The sequence below is a fragment of the Dermacentor albipictus genome, chromosome 1 (assembly GCF_038994185.2).
Source record: "Dermacentor albipictus isolate Rhodes 1998 colony chromosome 1, USDA_Dalb.pri_finalv2, whole genome shotgun sequence".
NCBI lineage: Eukaryota > Metazoa > Arthropoda > Arachnida > Ixodida > Ixodidae > Dermacentor > Dermacentor albipictus.
The window spans coordinates 311,997,615-312,017,296 of NC_091821.1; the positions used below are offsets into that span (position 1 = coordinate 311,997,615).

The 19,682-nt window shown below is 42.7% G+C and overlaps 2 protein-coding genes across 3 annotated transcripts in view; one reads left to right on the forward strand and one right to left on the reverse strand.

The window, feature by feature from the left end:
- Positions 1–19,682, reverse strand: part of LOC135905039 (putative sodium-dependent multivitamin transporter) — a 77,797-nt gene that overhangs the window by 57,824 nt on the left and 291 nt on the right. The window lies entirely within an intron of this gene.
- LOC135905027 (hypoxanthine-guanine phosphoribosyltransferase-like) lies at positions 1,470–18,747 on the forward strand. 2 transcript variants are annotated; one of them, XM_065436035.2, is made up of 8 exons: positions 1,470–1,684; positions 2,915–3,021; positions 4,062–4,245; positions 5,811–5,876; positions 7,678–7,778; positions 9,316–9,362; positions 16,444–16,520; positions 18,253–18,747. In XM_065436035.2, exons 1-8 carry the CDS (start codon positions 1,661–1,663, stop codon positions 18,307–18,309), a joined length of 663 nt encoding a protein of 220 aa, XP_065292107.1. In that variant the 5' UTR covers positions 1,470–1,660; the 3' UTR covers positions 18,310–18,747. The 2 variants fall into 2 exon arrangements, with proteins under 2 accessions (XP_065292107.1, XP_065292099.1); XM_065436027.2 differs by having other exon boundaries at positions 1,683–1,815.

Below are 19,682 nucleotides of genomic sequence, written 5' to 3' on the forward strand. Positions count from 1 at the left end.
GCAGCTTCTCGACAGGAAAGTAGCGAGCGCCGAGCTTTCAAGAAAGGAAACTCGGGCAAGACAGATGACGATTACTGTTGTGGGACAAGATAAGCCCCAAAGGGTGTAAATTTTTCTAAGAGTGTAGAGATCTACACCTTTTGGGGCTTATCTTGTCCCACAACAATAATCGTCATCTGCCTTGCTTGCGTTTCCTTTCTTGAAAACTCGGCGCTCGCTACCTTCCTGTCGAGAATGCTGCGTCACACTGATAACGCACATGCCGTTCGTGACTGGGAAGCACCGGGCTCGCAGCGCTAAAGAAAGGAAACGCGGACAAGACACACAATTGCCAAGCGCACACAGGTAAGCGCACAATTGACAAGGACACAGTGAAGAGGGACACACGTGTGTCCCCCTTCACTGTGTCCTTGTCAATTGTGCGCGCAAAAACATTTTACTATGAATTCGTACCAACTCGCCCAACTATCAGTTCTGCCACACCCCAAAGGGCGCAAACCTTTTTTAGAGTGTAGAAAGTGCACTCTAAAAACAGCTGCACCCTTTGGAGTGTATATTTGCCACAGAACGATAATCGTCATTTGTCTTGCTTGCGTATCCTTTCTTTAAAACACCGCGCCCGGTACTTTCCTGTCGGGAATGCTATGTCATACGCTGATAACACGCATGCCGTTCGTTACTAGAAAGTACAAGGGCTCGCCGCGTTAAAGATAGGAAATGCAGACAAGACAGATGACGTTTATCGTTGTGTGGCAAGATACTACTCAAAGGGTGCAAACTTTTCTTACACACTCTTAAAACGGTTGCACCCTTTGGGGTGTATTTGTCCCACAACAATAATCGTCATCTGCCTTGCTTGCGTTTCCTTTCTTGAAAACTCGGCGCTCGCTACTTTCCTGTCGAGAATGCTGCGTCACACTGATAACGCGCATGATGTTCGTGACTGGGAGGTACCGGGCTCGCAGCGTTAAAGAAAGGAAACACGGGCAGGCCAGATGACGATTATTGTTGTGGGACAAGATAAGCCCCAAAGGGTGTAAATTTTTCGAAGAGGGCACTCTTAGAAAAAACTGTTATTTTTTTGTGTGATTAACAAAGTTTGAACTTGCGACCCTTGTTCAATCAATCAATGTTCTCATTCCATATATAAAGCGTTGTACAGTCCCTTGCTTCATACATTTTTTGAGCCATCATATCGTAATTAAGCTTGGATCTTCACTCACACACTCTGCAGAGTGTGTGAGTGAAGATCCAAGCTTACGATATGATGGCTCAAAAATGTATGAAGCAAGGGACTGTACAACGCTTTATATATGGAATGAGAACATTGATTGATTGAACAAGGGTCGCAAGTTCAAACTTTGTTAATCACACAAAAAAATAACAGTTTCTAAGTGGGCTTCATCGGCTCACAAAACCGCGCACTCGAGCGGATAAAATCCTCTGTCCTTTTGCCTACCGACGCGCCACTTTAAACACAGCGGGCAACTTGCACACACGTTTGGCGAAGAGCGCGTTTTACGCGCTAGTGAGCGTGCAGCACGTCACAACGTTTCACAGCAGCCGACCATTATATAACAGCCAAGCGGACGCGCGAACCCTTGTCGCCACTTTTCCAGCTGCGACGAAGTCGCAGAAAGAAGTTGAAAACGTTCCAGCCATGGACGGCAAGAATTGCGTGGTCGTAAGTGTTCGGTTCCGTCACTACTCTCGGCTGCCGCAGAAGAAACTAGTGAGGGCACGACTTCCTGCGCTCGGTGGGGTGCCATGCCGTCTGCCTTTGAATGGGCCGTCTGCTTCGCAGCTGGAAAAGAGGCAGGTCGGGGCTACGCCACGCGGCCCTGTTCGTTGCATTTTCTACAAAGTCCTCAGGAACAGATGCGGCGTCACACTGACAGCAAAAGCGTGCGAGCCGAAGTCATTTGTTTTGCAGTGGTGTTCTGTTACGAGTTACGTCTTGCCGGCCGGCGTTGGAAGGGAGAGCGCGCGCACGTGGTTTCGACAATGCGGAGGTGGCTCGCAGTATGTTCAGTGACGCGTACCGACTTGTTCGCATGTCACACAGACAAAACTCGACTTTCCTTGAAGAAATAAGCAATGTCGTGGCAGGAATGCGCGTCATGCTTCAAAAGCTCTGTCATAACGGCACGAAGGTTGACCAGAGGTAGCGTACACTCTTAAGCAAAATTACACCCTTTTGCCACACAACGATAATAATCTGTCTTGTCCGCATTTCCTTTCTTTGACGCGGCAAGCCCGGTACTTTCCAGTAACGAACGGTATGCGCGTTATCAGCATGACATAGCATTCCCGACAGGAAAGTAGCGTGCGCGGCGTTTTCAAGAAAGGAAACGCAAGCAAGGCAGATGGCGATTATTGTTGTGTGGCAGAGATACACCCCAAAGGGTGTAACTTTGCCTAAGAGTGAGAGAGGGTGAATGCACTGCCATTCGCGGTAATGTGGTCGCTGATCCGTTTCTTTCTTTTCTTTTGTCGGTTCAGTTAGTATGAACAAGCATACCAACATCGTTCTTAACTTTTCTAAATGTTACCCAAGGTAATTCAACAACTTGGATGTTACAGCGGAGAAAAAAATTCAACAGAAATATGAATACGACACATAGTAGTACGGCCGACCGCTATAAGTTTCAAGAAAATAAATTTTCTTCCAAGTCTTCAAAGAGTTAAAATGCTAATATGCAATGTATGTTGCTGTTACAGGGAAGTATGAGCTGCGCCTTTCGAATTTAATGTGGTTTCATTGGCTGCAATTGGGGTTATAGCCTCCAAAGTTCAGCGCATATGGTGTATTTTGACTCCACTGGTGCTTTGGAAACATGAATAACAAGTTGTGATAGTATAAGAGCACATAGTCTTCAGCTCAGCATGCATATTGCTTTTGTTACACTTCCAGATACCAGACAACTTTTGTGGCTACAGCACGGAACTATTCTGTATTCCCAAGCACTACAAGGATGACGTTGAGTGCGTCTTCCTCCCATGTGGACTTGTTCAAGACAGGTAAGCGTGAATTGGTCCCGTGTATCTTCTGTATTCCATTGTGGAAAGCAATGTGTAGAGCTGTACAGCCATAATGTATGGTGTAGCAGATGCACAATAGTCAGTGGGTGTCGTCAGTACAGTAATGTCCTTTTATGTTATCTTGTGTACATAAATCTGGCTCTGCACCTTTCTTGTTATTCTTTTAAAAGTTTATATCTTTGTGCAAATGCAATGGATGTTTCAAAATTATGCATAAGTATTCTGCCATAAAATATTTGTCCACTTTTTGAGCCTACTAGTGCTTGAAGACACCTGATACAGTCGGTATTGCCAACCATCTTCCACTTGTCACTAAAGACCAAATTTACAAAAAACTTGACACAAAGTATACTTAATTAAAAAAAAAGAAAGAACATGCCTTGCTATGCTTACAGACAACCTTTTGTGGAAATGAAGGGAAAGCTATGGAGCCCAAAGCATGCACAAATGAGAGAGCATTTGAGAAAAGTCCCCCAATTTTATCCATGTTAGTTTATTCTGCGGAAGAGAAAAACGTACGCCTTATTTACAACAGCTAAATCGGACAACACAAAACACCGAGTTTTGAAGTTGATCTACTTTGCAGTCTCTGCCTTCTGCGTCTGGGCAAACGCGAAACCGCTGTATGTGAACAGTTTCAATTTTGAGAAATCAAAGCGCTGACAAATGTTGTTGGACTACTTGGCATGGTAGCACAGATGCAGAAGCTCCAATGGCCTAGTTGTCAGCGAATATCGATTCTGAATTGTAGGCATTATGGTTGTACAGCTGTATTACATATGTTCAGTAAATTTTGGTACTGTCTGAATGGTTGAAAGTGTGCATACAACCTAGGTAAACACTGTATTACATAGTGAAAATCTGGACATTCCTAGGTCATGAAATCTCCCAAAAATGTCCCCACATTCAGAGACTCTCATCCTTGTGGTTGACAATGCTGGTTATTGCTGCACCAGCTCCAGCAGCAAACCTAAACTGCTTAAGGTCTTCCTTATATGTGCAATACTTGGTCAATGCAGGATAGAACGAATGGCCCAAGACATTGTCTTGCACTACCAGGAAAAACCATTCCGGGCACTCTGTGTCCTCAAAGGAGGCTACCGCTTCTTTGCGGATATGCTCGACAGAGTGCGGCACTACTACCACTTCAACCAGTACTCAACACCGTTCTCCACTGACTTCATCAGAGTCAAGAGCTACATCGTAAGTTCGTACCCTAGCTTAATAAAAAAATTTTAAATACTAATGATAAAAAGAAAGTATAGACTTCTTAAATTAATGAGCTATGCAGTAAGGTACTGTATAGACTTATGTAAGGGTCACAACCCCGACTTGGCAGCCCAAAATTTAGAGAAAAAAAAATTTCCAACTGAGAAGCAATTGTGCTCGGTGCCTCAATGCCGGCCGTGCACATTGTCGAATTTTCACATGCCGAGTACTTCCGCGTATCGTACTACTAGATGGCGAGAGCTGTGATTTCACCTATGATGCAGTAGTACATCTGGGAATCTGAAATGTGCACAAGTTGCCGGTTGCACCGGCACCATTTTTTGGCAAAGGGTCGGTACAGTGTAAGGGTCGCACCTCATCAAAATTGTAAAAGTGCAGGCCTTACACAAGTCTTATGGTATATGTCCCCAAAATACCTAATTAATCGGAAGGGAAAAGACTTTAAAAGGACGCTAAAGAGAAACACTAAGTTTGGACTGATCAAATATTCTTCTGAAACACTATTTGCATTAATTTCTCAGTGATTAAGCTGATTATTAGAAGAGCTTAATAAATAAAGGTTAAAGTTCTTTTTGTTGAACTTTGTGCAAAAGCACCCAGCACCAGTACTACAGGAGTCTGACATCAGACTTTAAATAATTTTTTGGATTTCAGCCATTGTGGCTCGGTTAAAGGTCTTGAAACCTCCCGATTTCAGTCTTTGGCTTTTTTAGAATACAATGTAGCCTATCTTCATTTATAGAAAATTAACTAGGCCCTAGCGCTCGATGACGAGCTGGTACAAAAATTTCAACACTGTGGTGCCACCTGTCTTTTGTTTTCATTATTTTTCTGGCTTATGGAGCCTCGTCTCACTGTAAGATTGCCTCTCATGGTAAATATATAAGCATAATTTACTCATACAGCTCAAATTAGTTTTTTATTTTGTGTCCCTTTAACTGTCTACACAGAAGCTGTGTTTCATGGCTTTCTGCACACTCACCACAGTTGCTCACTGCTGTCACATTAATTCTGCTGTTGAGCATGAAGTCATAGGTTCGATTTGCAGCTTCTATTACCATATTACAGTATGGGCAGAAGGCAAGAAAAGCTTTTATCTTGCCAAAAGCCAGATGCTACAGAACCTCAGGTGGTGAAAACTTGTCCACAGTCCACTTTGGTATGTTAAACTCTAACAATCAATCATTTTTGTGTGTTTTCACTGCTGTTTTAGAACCCAGGGCAGAATTATTACTGTATGCTAGCACTTGAAAAGGATCTGTCAGTAAATTTCTAAAAGGATTATTTTTCTTCTTGGCATTAAGGAATAACACAAGTGAAGTATGAGGCCCTTCTGATTCTGAGCAGAACAGCAAGAAATATGTTGATGGAATTCTAAAAAGTGCAAGAGTCAGCAGCACAGCAAATCGAAAATGGTTCAAACATTAGATGCACATATATTTTTCCCTGCTTTTATTTCAATAAACTTGAATGCTGGATGTTTCCTGTGTACAGGATTTTATGATGTAAACCTGTCCTTGTCCTTTTTTCGTGTTTAGAATGACAAGTCGAGAGGTGAAGTAACTGTCATGGGGCTGGACAGCATGGAAGCACTCAAGGGACAGGTAATTCACTTTTTGTAGTTAACAGAACATTCATTCTAAACCCAGACAGAAAAGTGCCTCTAATGGCGCAGGTAATTCATTATGCCATGACAGACACCATTCTGTGCACTACTTGCAATGTCTGTACTGGGATGGCAATGTAACTGTGCTTCACACTCCAAGGCATATAATGTAGAACTACCATACGTGTGTGACACCTGCCATGCTATGAATGCATGCAATTTTGTTGTTTGTCTGGGTCACCTGCTATTAGACTTGCCTTGCAGTTTTACACACATGATGCTGCATAGGCACTTAATGTAAAGCTTAATAAAAAGATTGCATATGACAGTGCTCAACATAATTTTCTCGAACCCCACTTCCATTTTTTTGTTGCTGGTTGCCATGTTACTCAGATTGCGCACTCAGTGCAACATGACAGGGAAGGAATAGAATGATAGAAGTTACAACAAATGTTGCATACCTAAAATTTATGCGAATAAGTAACATCACGAAAGACGTTATACCTTGTTTTGTGCAGCTGCTGTTAGAAATGTTACCCGCCGTGGTGGTGTAGTGGAGATGGCATTGATCTGCTAAGCCCGAGGGGCGCAGGATCAAACCCTTGGCACAATGGCCACATTTCAATGGGGGCGAATGCAAAACTGCCTGTGTACCATGCATTGGGTGCACGTTAAAGAACCCTAGGTGGTCAAAATTAACCCAGAGTCCCACACTGTCATGCCTCATAATCATTGTTACGAAGAGGAAGCCCGATGCACAAATATATTTACAACTATTTACATGGGGAAAAGCTACACGTGGAAAAGCCAATCGCACAGGTTGGTACAAAGGTCGCAGCTCCAGGAGACAGTCTCACTTCCTCTTGAGTGCACGGTCCTGTCGAAATGCACTGTAACAATATCTTAGCTTAAACACGCTAAAGCCCAGAATTTGATCTACTTTATTTTAGAAATGTTATGCAAGGAAGACAAAAGAGACATCATGAACACAAGCTATATCATTAATTAGTATTTGTTTTGAAAACATACATACACTTCAACAGAAAAGGGAAAACGAGGAACAGGCTGGCAACTGCAACCGGATAGGGAACAATGGCTGCCTACTCTTCAGAAAGGAGGAGAGCATTAAAACGCTAGATTATACCAATGAAACACTGAAATTTTACTATGGTGCATGTTTGTGTACATGCTACTGTTGCCACACTACCGTAACACAAGGGACTAGCAATGAGGTGGAGCACCATTGGCAACACCACCTGTGGAAAGTGCTTGGCAAAATTCGTGGAAGCATTACTGCATTGCACAGCTAGTCTTCATTTGGCTGAAACAAATATTTGAACAGGAATATTTTAACTTACTCTTTGATTACCTGACATACATGTACACTGTAATAACAATGTTGCTATAGACAAATTTTGCTAACTGTGGATTCTTGCATCTCCTGCTGTATGATCTGTACCACTCTCCGATATCCTTAGCTTTGGGGCTGGCAGTACTTCAAACAAAATAATAATGATCCCAACACGGGTCCTTTCAGTTATGTTGCTTGGTGTCGTGTAGGACAAAAACAAACTATTTTGGTTTAGCACATAACAAGATGTTCCCAAGAGCACAGCCCCTGGCTGCTTCTTAGTGTCACTGCCATTACCTACACATCGAACTCGAGCTTATAACGAACTAACATGGCCAAAATGTTCTACATATGCTGTAGGCATCTGCTTAATAAAAACATGTTTGTCTCACTAACAGCCGCCTGTTATTCCTTTGTCTGTTTTACATACACATTCAACCATGTACAGAATATCCTGATTGTTGAAGACATCATTGAGACTGGGAAAACAATGGCTGCTCTTGTGGAGTACCTTAAAGCTTTTGAACCTAAAGAGGTCAAGGTATCCAGGTGAGTGTCTTGGAAGCATATCTCCAAACATAGCTTGCTTGAGGCACAACAATGAAAAAGACTGTAGTCGTCGTTGCAAATGTGTCTTCCATGCTCGTAGCTTTTGGTGGTGATGTGAAATAAGAATGTGGGCACATTCTGCCAAATGTTTATTATTTCAACAATGTTGTAGGTTGACGTTGAATGTGTTTTCCTGAAAATTGCCAAAAATTCTTTGTACAGTGCAGCAGGGTTGGCAAAACTCCTTGCAACACACTTGAAGGAAAACAATATTTGCAGTAAATACTGCCAACTCAACAACGACCAATAATTTACTGGAAGTCCTGAGATTGTGAACAGTTCTAAGGTATTCATCCCTAAAATGTGTGCCAAACATCTTTGTACTGGAATCCATTCGATGAGTGATTGATTGATACATTCTAATGTCTAACGCAACACTCGGGCCATTAGAAATGCTGTAGTGGAGGGCTCCAAATTTTGGCCACCTGAGGTACCCTGCAACGTTCTTCACCATGATAAATCTTCAATACTCAGCAACTGCTGCTATAAAAGGCACACCAATAAGTGTTTGAGAAGATTTTTTCTAAAAGAACAAGGCAAATGCGCACGCACTTGTGGCATTGAGCGGCAAATGAAAGGGCAAACAGAGCAAAAGTTAACTTTCGATTAACTGAGAATCGATGAGAAAGTTTATACTTGGGACCCAGTGAAGAATATTAGGACTGAGTTACCACAGAAAGCAAGTCTTTCGAAAGATTCCCTATCCACTTTGATTTCGTTCTGAGCAATTTGAGCAGGCGCGCAAAGCAACGAAGCCCCGCCATGAAACAGCAAAAGAAACAGTGGTGGTACTCTACACAGTGGGAACAAGCGAAGCCCTTGCATTAATTTTTAAGGGCTACGGTGTTTAAATTGCCCACGTGCTTTCCCGAAAACTTGGCCACAGGTGGTTCGTGCAAAAGACCCTTTGCAACACACGGACTACCCGGGAGTGATATACAAGATACCATCCAAGGAGTGCGACGTGTCGTACATCGGAGAGAGCAGAAATTTTAAACGGCGCTTGAAATAACACATGAATGACATCGCCAAGGGCTACACAGCTGCGAACACCCTGGCGGAACATCACAAACTAACTGGACACATCATTGGCTGTGACTCGGCAGCCCATCATCACAAAAGAGACACTTATCTGCCCATTTGCTTTTATAATCATTTTACATCCAATCAACTAGACATACAATAAACAGGACGCGGGGTACACCCGAACGCTGCACCACCTCAGCCATAAATAGCCGCGCGCCCATGCTTACATCTTCATTGTGATCAAGGGACCTGTACGGGGCCCGAAACGACAGTTTCTTTATTTTTATTTTATTCTTGGCGAGTGCTCGTTTTTTGGCACCAATATGTTTCCTCATCAGACAAGTTTTCGTCGAACACTTGACTATTGCTAACATATGTAACAATAATGGCCAATTAGACTTTACTCAGGTGCAATTCCGGTGAACACATCTCCTTTCTCTGTTTTGTGCAGCTTGTTTGTCAAGAGAAGCCCGAGGAGCTCTGGTTACAAGCCAGATTGTAAGTGGTGCTTGACATACTGAAACTATCTTAAAGCAAATAATAATGTCACTTTTTTTGTATTTTTGAATCTATAACACTTAAAGCAGTCTTTGTGCTCTTACTCTAGCATGGCACTACAGCTATAATAAATCTGTAAGAAAGGTAAAATGACCCGCCATGGTTCAACACCATAGCCTTAATGGCTATGGTGTTGGGCTGCTAAGCACAAAATCGCGGGATCGAATCCCGGCCACGGCAGCTGCATTTCGATGGGGGTGAAATGTGAGAACACCTGTGTATTTATATTTAGGTGCGAGTTAAAGAACCCCAGGTGGTCCAAATTTCCGGAGTCCTCCACTACACTGTGCCTCATAATCAGATCGTGGTTTTTGCATGTAAAACCCCATAATCTAAATTTTTTAAAAGAAAATAATCAACTAAGCATTTGAGGTACAGCGCCCGGTGGGCAATTCTATTGGTCGAAAATAAAAGCATAAAAGAAATATGCACTGAAAGCAGCCATACTTAAAGAGACACCAAAGACAAATATTAAGCCAATCTAAGGTGATAGATTAATGCTCAAGATCATCTAAAGCGACAATATTATCACGAACAGAGCTTTAGTAATCGAGAAACCACATAAAGGCAGGACACAGATTTCCTCAGGACATTCAAGTACTAGCATGATGACAAAAACACCCCTCATTTTAATTCCGTTGCTAATACTCTACTCGTAATAAAAATATTATTGTATTGCATTATAAGACAAGAAAAAAATGCTACTTGTCCAGTTCTATTTGATTTTTAGAAAACATAACTGTCACCCTTGACAAGGATGCGCGTGGCAGAAAGGTTTAATTTTCCCCACTCTGTGCCACCCGCACTTTTGCATTTCAATAGTTTCTTTATTGCATAGTGCTGCACCGGTCCTCCTGTCTCGTGAAACTCGCACAAACAGCAGGTAGCAGAGAATGCCACGTCCATGTGATGTCATGAGAATCCTTAACAGACCGCACCATTTGACCGAGAGCAGCTGCAGTGGCAAATCTAACACTCTGTCTCGGCCCAGTTTTTCCATGGCTGCACATTGGCTTTTTGCGCAGAAAACTGTAGCGCCATCTTTTGGGTGCCATTTTACTCACTGATGGCAGGAAAGGGCTGCGATGGCATATGCAACATCACCACTACTAACTCGGCGGCGGGCGATTTGAATTGATCTTAAAGTACGCAGCCCCTTCAGGCACAATTTTCTCTTAAACTAAGCCTTTTCTTGGCGAGAACCAAGCGCTGCGAGGTTTCTGGAATGGTACTTTAACCGTCCACATTGACTTAGTATTTGCCTGTAATGTCCCTTTATGAAGTTGTGCCACATTAACGGGAAATGAGAATTAAATTTTGATCACATACAAGCTGTCCCAGCTATCATACATGAATTTTTTTTTAAAAGCGGATAATTCTATGCAAATGGATGTTCAAAGTCCAGATAAGGAATCATTAGTAATCTTTTTGTTATTTAAAACGTAGGGGTGGGCAAATATCCTAATGTGAATTGAATACAAGACTAACTATGCGTACTTGAAAACAAGCTATTTGTTATTTTTAAATACTTGAAGCGAACCAAATATTTCGCAACAATCTTCTGTTCTGTCTGCTGAACAAAGGATAGAAAATTGTGTTTTGCATTTTAGTAGTTTCGTTATTGCGTAGTGCTGCCGAGACATCCACCCTATCGTAGCAATTGCTACAAAGGAAACCCATACGACATGATAATGCGGTGCAAGAAACACAGAAAAAGAGACAGATAGAAAAGCAAGAAAGACGGTGCTACACTCACGACTGCTTATTAGGCACAAAGCTTGCTACATATATATAGTATATACCGCGCACACTCTCTACACCAGGGGGCAGCAAAGAGCAAGTGGCAGGTCATCTTGTTTGTGACAAACCTAGCAATTTCATTTCTGCGTAATATAACGAAACAGATGTTTGACTAACGCATGCTTGACCACTGATATGAATGTGATATGCCTCTAGCAGTTCCTGCGCGGTTTTATCTCTGCTCCTACCCAGGATTCTCACCTCAGGAAAACGTGGTTTATAGCAGCACAATCTGCAATGCACAAAGAGATGGGCACTCATATCCTTTTTTGAATTGAGTGCTCCCTCATTTGGTAGTTTTTTCTGTTATTAAGTAGGTTTTTCCATTAAGTTATCCAGCAGTATGAAACCCATACAGTTTCCTTGGCTTTTATTCCGAGGAACTCGTGGGTTTCCGTTGTAGCAATTGCTACGAGTGGGTGGATGTCTATTTCTGCAGAACCATTACGTCAAACTTGTGCCTTTGCTTTAAGTTGTTGATGGGTTCGACTTCACCCTGCCATCTGCTAGCCTTCTGGTTAGCTCAGATAGTAGAGCGGCTGCCCTGGAAAGGCAGTGGTCCCAAGTTCTTCGAGTCCCGGACCAAGACTAATTTTTCTTCAACTGCAAGGCTTTTGTTTCAAGGTCCTATATGGGTTTCCTTTGTAGCAATTGCTACAATTGTGTGTATGTCTCATTTTCCCTTTATTAATTACTTCTTTCCACCTTGCGGATTTCCACAGAACAATTACATCAAGGAAAGAACATGCATGCTGTTATCGTTCCCTTTGAGGCGCCACTTGTCATTATGCATAGAAAAAACTTTTTTTTTACATAAACATTCTTTTTGGGACCTAAGAAAGACAAAACCACTCAATTCTTGAAAGTTATCATGAAACCTTATTATTTGCAACATCGTACACAATTGTGTACACAGCGCCTCGGTGGTCACAAAATTCACTTGTGGAAGGCGAGGAAGCAATGTCGCTCTTTCGTAAGGCACAGTGGTACGGCACATTTCATGCAGAATATCTGAGACCTTCCTGTGCACTTCTCGAGCTTGCACCTTGATGGCTCCTTTTGGTTGCGGGCTTCGGGCCAACGGTCAAAGGAGTCGTAGCGCACGTCGGTGCAAGGAAGCGATATTCTTGCTTTTTTTTTTTGTCCTATCTTTGGTTGTGATGCTTGGATCTCTGTCAGAGAAGGCTTGCCACACTTTTTCTTGGGCAGTACTGACTTAATTAGTGCTTCGGCAACTTGCAAGTGAAAATTTATAAAATGTAGGAGTTTAGCTCTAGGCAGCGTTTGATTGTCAAGGAGGTATTCCAGCCAAGAATTGCAGATAGCCATGTCCACAAAATGAAAAAGCACCTTCAGTGTCCACTTCTACAGCTTGCGTGTCCCCTGCAACAGCATCTTCATCTTCTGCGAGGTTGGTGAACGCAGCTGCAATGCAGACGTCGGTCGCTTCACACGTGGCGTCTTCATCGTCACTTTCCACGACGTCGGAAACATTTCCATCAGCTGTGGGCTCCAAAAGCCTTTCAGCTGATTCTTGGGTTTTCTCACGTTTTTTCGTATTGTAAAAAGAACAAGGAATGGCCAAAAAACCTGGAAAAAAAAATAAAAGCAACTCTCGGCATTCTTCATTTCTGCAGTGACCACGGCGCATTGTACACAATCGTGTACACATGCGTGTGCGAGCGTTAGCATTCAGTCATCTCCTCAGAAATGATGAAATTATCACTCCTCGGTACTTTATTTCCTAGAGCGAAATCTGGTGCTGCTGAGCTGTGGTATGCATCGGAACGCTGGTATATTGCGACTTCGGATTGGCATCGTTTTCGGAGAGCCAGGCAAGCACCGTTCCGTCTGTCATAATGATTAATTTTCTATTAAAACAGCACGTAAAAAGCTGTTTTAGCTTCACTATTACACAAACACATGTTTAACTATGAGAAGTTGTTATTGCATGTACAATTATATGAAACGTAAAAAGTATCAGCAGGCCGCTAAAGTTGGAGGACAGATAAGATTTGCGCTCGCTTTGAAACAGTTTGTCGTCTGTTCTTGCCTTTCTTCGCTTGGTCATGCATTGTAGGTGAGTAAAGATGTAATGTGCGTGAATGGAAACATTTTATAAAGATTTTACTTCAGGAACGCATTATTTGTGTAGCCATATCTACGTTCTAGGCGGAGCCTCTTGCAACACCAGACAACACAAGCCTCGCAGACACCTATACCGTCATTCCCATGACGGCACGGTGCCTCTTAGGAAACTCCCACAGACGGTGACACCAGATTTCCCTCTAGGTGTTATAGTGAGAAACTCTATCCTTTATATAATGCACAAGCGCGTATCATTTTTTTTTTGCTTGCTACAACATAAAAAAAGCGGCTCTAAAAAAAGAACTTGACTCGCTGTTCTTTGCTGCTCCTGCGTCCGCCATTTCTGGTTTTGATATGAACACCTTCACTGAAATGCAACAGATGGTGCCCAAAATGCACATGGTTGTCAGTTTAAAGTTTGCAAATGGGCTAAAAACAACCTAATGGAGAATTGTGCATCCTAATCGCAAAAAAGAAAAAAAACACCAGATGTGCAATGTACACATTTGTGAACAAGGTGCCTTAAAGGGTAAACAACAGATGGCCAGCTTGTTTGATAATGCTGCTACCCTGTGCACATGGACAAACACAGTCGCATGATGCAACATGGGTGTCTAGTCGCATGGTATTTTTCACATATCACAGGCTTTCTCTTTGCTGGAAAAAATAAGCATGCAGTGTGTACCCTGTTGGAAACATCTCATTATCATATATATCTCAAGATTTTCTGCAACTTCTTCACCGACATCTCCAGAAGGAAAACAATTTAAAAGTTTGCTAATTAGATTTAATTAACCAATTGAGTGTCATGGATTAAAAAATTATGCAGAACCCACACACTGGGAATCTATGTTATGTGAAGCATTTTGCAGATAGCTGGCTACCGTCAGTTGTTTGGGGATATGCAAAGTGTTACCACGTGGATCAACATGTTTGTGTAAGGCATTCAGCTGTGTGTCTTATGCGAGCATGTATATGAGGACAGCAAAAAGACAATGGTGATAACAATCATGTGATCACGATGGCCTGATTGCTAATCTGGCTGTTGAACGCAAGTTTACGACATGCCGATTGTTCGGTTCTACGTAAGTACTGGACAAGCGCAAGTTATAGAAACAGAATTGTGATGTCATACAGTCTATGTTAAAATGATAGCATTTTCACTCCGATTTTAAATGTTAACCTGTTGACCTGGGCTGATTATGAAAGTGATGCAATGTCGTACAACTTCTGTGTAGCTTTAGCTGCAACGAGAAAAGGACTAGGAAATCTATCCAGGTCGTAGTGCAGTCCAACGCAGCGTCTAAAGTGTGAAGGAGAACAACTTTATTGACTCATAAATCTGACTGGCATACATGGGTGGAGCCCCTATTCCAGGGCCCCACTGGCTTCTGTGGTGTGCCAGGCCTGGTTGAGGGTTGCCAGCTGGCTTCCCAAGTCTAGTTAAATCAGTCACGCCTGCCGCAACCAGTTAGTGAGAGAATCCCTGATTAGCGGCGAGATGGTGTCTGCAGGGCACTTCGGGCATTGGTCTGTCATGTGCTGGAATGTAGATACGTGTTCACACCAAGGACACGTATCAGGACAGTCTTTGTGTCTGTCGGGGTACATCTTGTGTAGCCTGAGCAACCGAAGAAACGAGTTCATCTTTAGCCGGCACCAGTCGCTTGCCTGCCCCCTGTTGAGCTTGGGATGAGGAGGTGCCTTTGAATCTCCAGTATTTCTCGTGGCGTTCCAGGTGTGTGGGAATCCATTGAGGCAGAGTGATCCACGGCTCGGCCTGTCATATCTTGAACCAGGCAGTCTACCCGTTTGTTGCGAGAAACTGGCACATTGTGCACCAGTCAGATATTTCGGAGGTGTATGAGATCGTGGACTAATAGCATCAGGCTGCAGTACTGAAAGTCAGACTTTTGATCCCAATGTTGGCCATGAATTTGTTTTACAGCGAAGCCGTTAGCCTCTAGCTGGTCAGGATTTTTTTTGTCCGCATCCGCGGCACTCACACAGAAATGTGGGCCAATCTCGGAGACACTGCAAAGAAGTGGGAAGCGCAGTGTGCTGCTTATCCAAGAGGCATCACATAACATCATGAGGTGTTGTCATCACTTGACGAAGACGCCGTCACATGACGATGCTGTTATTCTCGTATATTCGAATTACAATCCGCAGCTATCATGTCTGCAGCTTGAATGTAAGTCGTAGCTTATGAATTTTCTGATGCAGATTAAGAAATTCAATTAGTTCAATAACACACTTGCACTTGGCGGAGGGCCAAGGAGAATGAGCATGTATGCTGCACTTCTCGCACACGTGCACATGTGACATGCGTGTGCACACAATGTACCTGTCCTTGATATGTGGGCACTCTGCCCATGGCATCTGTCGCACAGTGTTTGCTGCGACCATAATCTACATCATGGCAAACAGTGTCCAAAAACCATACACCTTGCAGCCATGGCCACTCAGGTAGACCTCAAATGGAAAAGGGCTTTGTCTTTGAGTTTCCACATAACATAAATATGTTTTCTTGCATATTTGAATTAGAATCCGAAGCTATCATGTCTGCAGCTTGTGTTTAAGTCATACTTTATGAATTCTCTGATGCAATAAGGCCTTGCGCTTGGCAGTGGGCCTAAGGGAAAGAGCATGTACGCTGCACTTCTGCACACGTGTGTGCACGCGTGACGTACATCACTTGTGGTGGCAGTGTTTGTCTAACGTAGACAACAGCTTTGCTGTACATCCGCTTTCACAGTGTGGAATAGAGGTGGATTTTTTTTATTGGAGAGGTCCAAACGGAGGTGAGAAGGAAAACTACCTACCGCAATGGGGCAAAGAACACTTTACATTAAATTTACAGGCAGTATCTCAACTGAACTTCAATGTGCACTTTCATCTTATTTGCATAGAACAATCTGTTATGTTTATTTATCTATAGTTTGTGCATGATAGGTGCGACACCCTGTATAGGTCCACATTTTGTGTTTATTAAGATGAGAGCAAACTTCATACCTGCAAAATTTTACTGTTGTTCACTCTCATAGCTGCTTGAAATGCCAACAGGCTTGGTAGATGTGTGACCCTCTTGCAGGGCTGTTATACTTGCTCATGTGCAATTTTCTCACTGCAGACTGCGGCTTCGAAATACCTGACAAGTTCGTTGTTGGCTATGCATTGGACTACAATGACCATTTTCGTGACCTAAGCGTAAGTGTCTATTTTCTTCAAGAAAAAAAAGTTGCTGATATTTGTATTGGGTACAAAGTGATCTATTTGGCGACATTGTGGACTTTGCAATGAAACCAGACATTGCAGCTTTGTAGTTAGAACTGAATATGTTGACATCTAAGCATTATTCATCGTTCCGATATATACAAGTAATTTGGGAATAGGAATTATGCAGCACTTTGCTTTTATAAATGCAGTTTACAGAATTTGCCTTTACTGCAGAATCATGGAGTTGCGAACTCACAGCTTGTTTTTTATTTGTATGTAGTTGCTGTCCAGTAGTAGTTGCAGTCCAGCGCCTGTGTATGTCCTTTCTATGTGTTATTTACATAGTAGTGCAGGAGCACATGGGCGACGAAAGAAAGACTGGACACAGCACTAGTCTTTCCATTTCGTCATCTATGTGCTTCTGCGCTACTGTGTAAATAATGCCATACCAACTAGCCCACCAGTCTGTCCGTTTGAACTTTCCATGTGTGCATGTACGTGTCAGATATAAGTGCGCCGCTTCAATATTATGGCTCACCGACTAGCCCATCAGTATTTTTTAAGCATATATTTACTAACTGAAAAAAAATAGGGCCCAAGTCGTGAACCTGCTCTGAAGAGTTGCTGTAATATGAGTATTCCTTAAATGCAGCCAATAACCCCGAAGTACAGGCCAAGCTTCACAAGGAAGTCTACAAATGCTTTGCTTCACATGGATGTGTCACTATTTGAATACAGTTAGCGTCAAAAGTCTATGGGAGGTGGGGTCAGAGAAAAAAAACGGAATGTTTTCTTAACGTTAACACACCACCTGGATTTCTGATTTGTTGCCTCTACAAGTATACCTGACGAATATTGTGTAGTGTTGTTTTACTGGACGCATGCTAAAACTAAACTAAAATTCATCTTCGCGGAACCTGCATCTCGCACACTTTTGATGCTGATTGCACTGTCCAATGCCATGAAGTGTTGTCTATTGTGTATAGGTAGCTTTGATGGTTACTTAATTAATCTTATCATTTCAAGTCTCTTTCAATATAGAATTGAAGTTAGCCCCAGTTAAAGCTTGCATTAATGGCTAGCAACAAAAGTTTCTTGACATAGTGCATGTCAGATCTTGCTATTAGCATCTTCTGGCTGGTTGCCACTAATTTGCAGCATGCCAGTTCTCGGTTCTTCTGTCAGTCAGGATGGGACTCTCTGAGCTAGAGAAAGGCTGATTCAGATGTTAGGTGTAATTAACTGTCCAACAAAAACATTTCAGCAAGCAACACTTTGGACATGAAATTTCCAGCAAGGCTAAACGATCCAGGAAACTAGCACAGCTGTATCCACTTAGGCACACACATTGCAGTCATTTCTGCTTTGCCAGCTGGTTTGCAGACAGCCATAAGATGCGAAACAGTGTACCTTCTTATTCAAATGATGTGCAGGGAGAAAATATGCAGATGTAATGCATTCTTTGACACTAAATGCCAAGTCTGTATTTGTAAGAAGCCCACATATTTCACCCTGGGGTATTAAATGAAATAGTCTAACTGCACATGCAAGTGCATTTCAGTACATTCCTTTATTCAGGGAATACTGGCATAGCTGTAAACCTTAAAGAAATTACCACTAGAGCTGCCACTGGCACATACTAAATAGCACCAGAGTAAAGCATATTGTGAAATTGTGTCAGCTTCTATGTGAATATTGTATTTGCCTTTTTTCTTTTTTCCAGCATGTCTGCATCATCAGCAGCCAAGGCAAAAAGAAGTATGCAACAGCACGATTCTAAGCCCCCCTGATGTCTTTGTCGCCCTGTTACCTCCATCAGAAGCATATTATCTGCAGCAGTCATATACAGACACAATATTGGCCGAGCATTCACAGTTTCGTTTCACGGAAGACGGTGTTCAGTTGACTGGTGTGCTAGTAGCACCTACCTTACTTGTGTGCTTTGTTCACTTGCACTTACGTATTTCTGCTACTTAACAGTACGCATTCCATTACAGACGCACAGTGAGACATGTATGCTGTGGTGACATGAGGTGCAGTTTTGCTCGCTCAGAAAATTGCATTTCTTTAAAGAACCGGTGATGTTGCGTGACTGCCAATGCAGTGCTTATGTAACTATAGTTAGCATCGATTGTTTCATGGTGAAAACTGCTCAGTGATGTCTGTACTTCATGTGCCAGATGTTATTTTCGTAAAATAAATACGTTTTTTGCAAGAACACTTGTGCATTGGAATGTTTGTAGATTGAAATGGGGGAACACTCTTCACAGGAAAGAGGCTGGTGGGTAAGCACTGTACTGAGATGCTTTGTACATTATATTGCACATTGGCTTCAAAATGATTACGTAAAATATAAGTTGGACGCCTGCGGAAGAGTATCGAACTACTGATTTAGTTATCTTCTGGCCGCTAGCGTTTGAGAAAATTGACTCTAACTTGGCAGAGGCTGTTGTGCCATAACAGATGACGAAAGCCAACCCTGAATTGTTTCAATTGCTACTGCGGAATGAAGTGAAAATCTAGGGAGCAGTGCAAACATGGCATCTCACCACATGATGCCTCTTCGTCTCGCTGTTTATGCTAAGAAAAAGCTGTTTTTACCATATCAAATGGGAGGAGATGGAGATGGTCACTTTGCCTACTTGCATGGAGGTTCGGCTTCTGGCATCTAACACTAATAAATTAAAAAAAACGTTCGTAACATATCCATCAGTAGCAAGAACAGATTTGCAAATCGACGACATGCCTTTGAGTTGTCTTGGACTCTAGGGAAGGTAAATGCAGGCGGCATCACATCACCACACACACACGCAAAAAAAAGAAAAGAAAAAGAACGGGGGATACACCATTGCGAGATTAAGTTGTAATACGCAGCCCCCCTCCCAAGCTTTCTTTCGTTCCCAGAACTTTTGTTTTTTTCCCCCTCTGTTGCGTGTGTTACTGACGATCACTTGTGTACGAAGGTGCCGGACGGGCGACGACCTTCGTTTAACAATTTGTTTTACAAGTGGCACGCGACCACTGAAATGCCATCCCAGAAGCCACGCTGCGTTCCATGAATGTGCTGCGATTCGTCGCAGATTGCGATAAGCGAAAGTAATGTTGCATCGCTCTTTTGGTGACATTCGCTTCACCGTGCAGTTGCGACTGAAC

What these genes read in the sequence shown, in the direction of transcription:
- LOC135905027 (XM_065436027.2), top strand. Translation starts at nt 1,768, where the DNA reads ATGCCGTCTGCCTTTGAATGGGCCGTCTGCTTCGCAGCTGGAAAAGAG. An exon ending in AAAGAGGTCAAGGTATCCAG is followed by an intron (nt 7,779 to 9,315) that starts GTGAGTGTCTTG and finishes TGTTTTGTGCAG; the next exon opens with CTTGTTTGTCAAGAGAAGCC. An exon ending in ACCATTTTCGTGACCTAAGC is followed by an intron (nt 16,521 to 18,252) that starts GTAAGTGTCTAT and finishes TCTTTTTTCCAG; the next exon opens with CATGTCTGCATCATCAGCAG.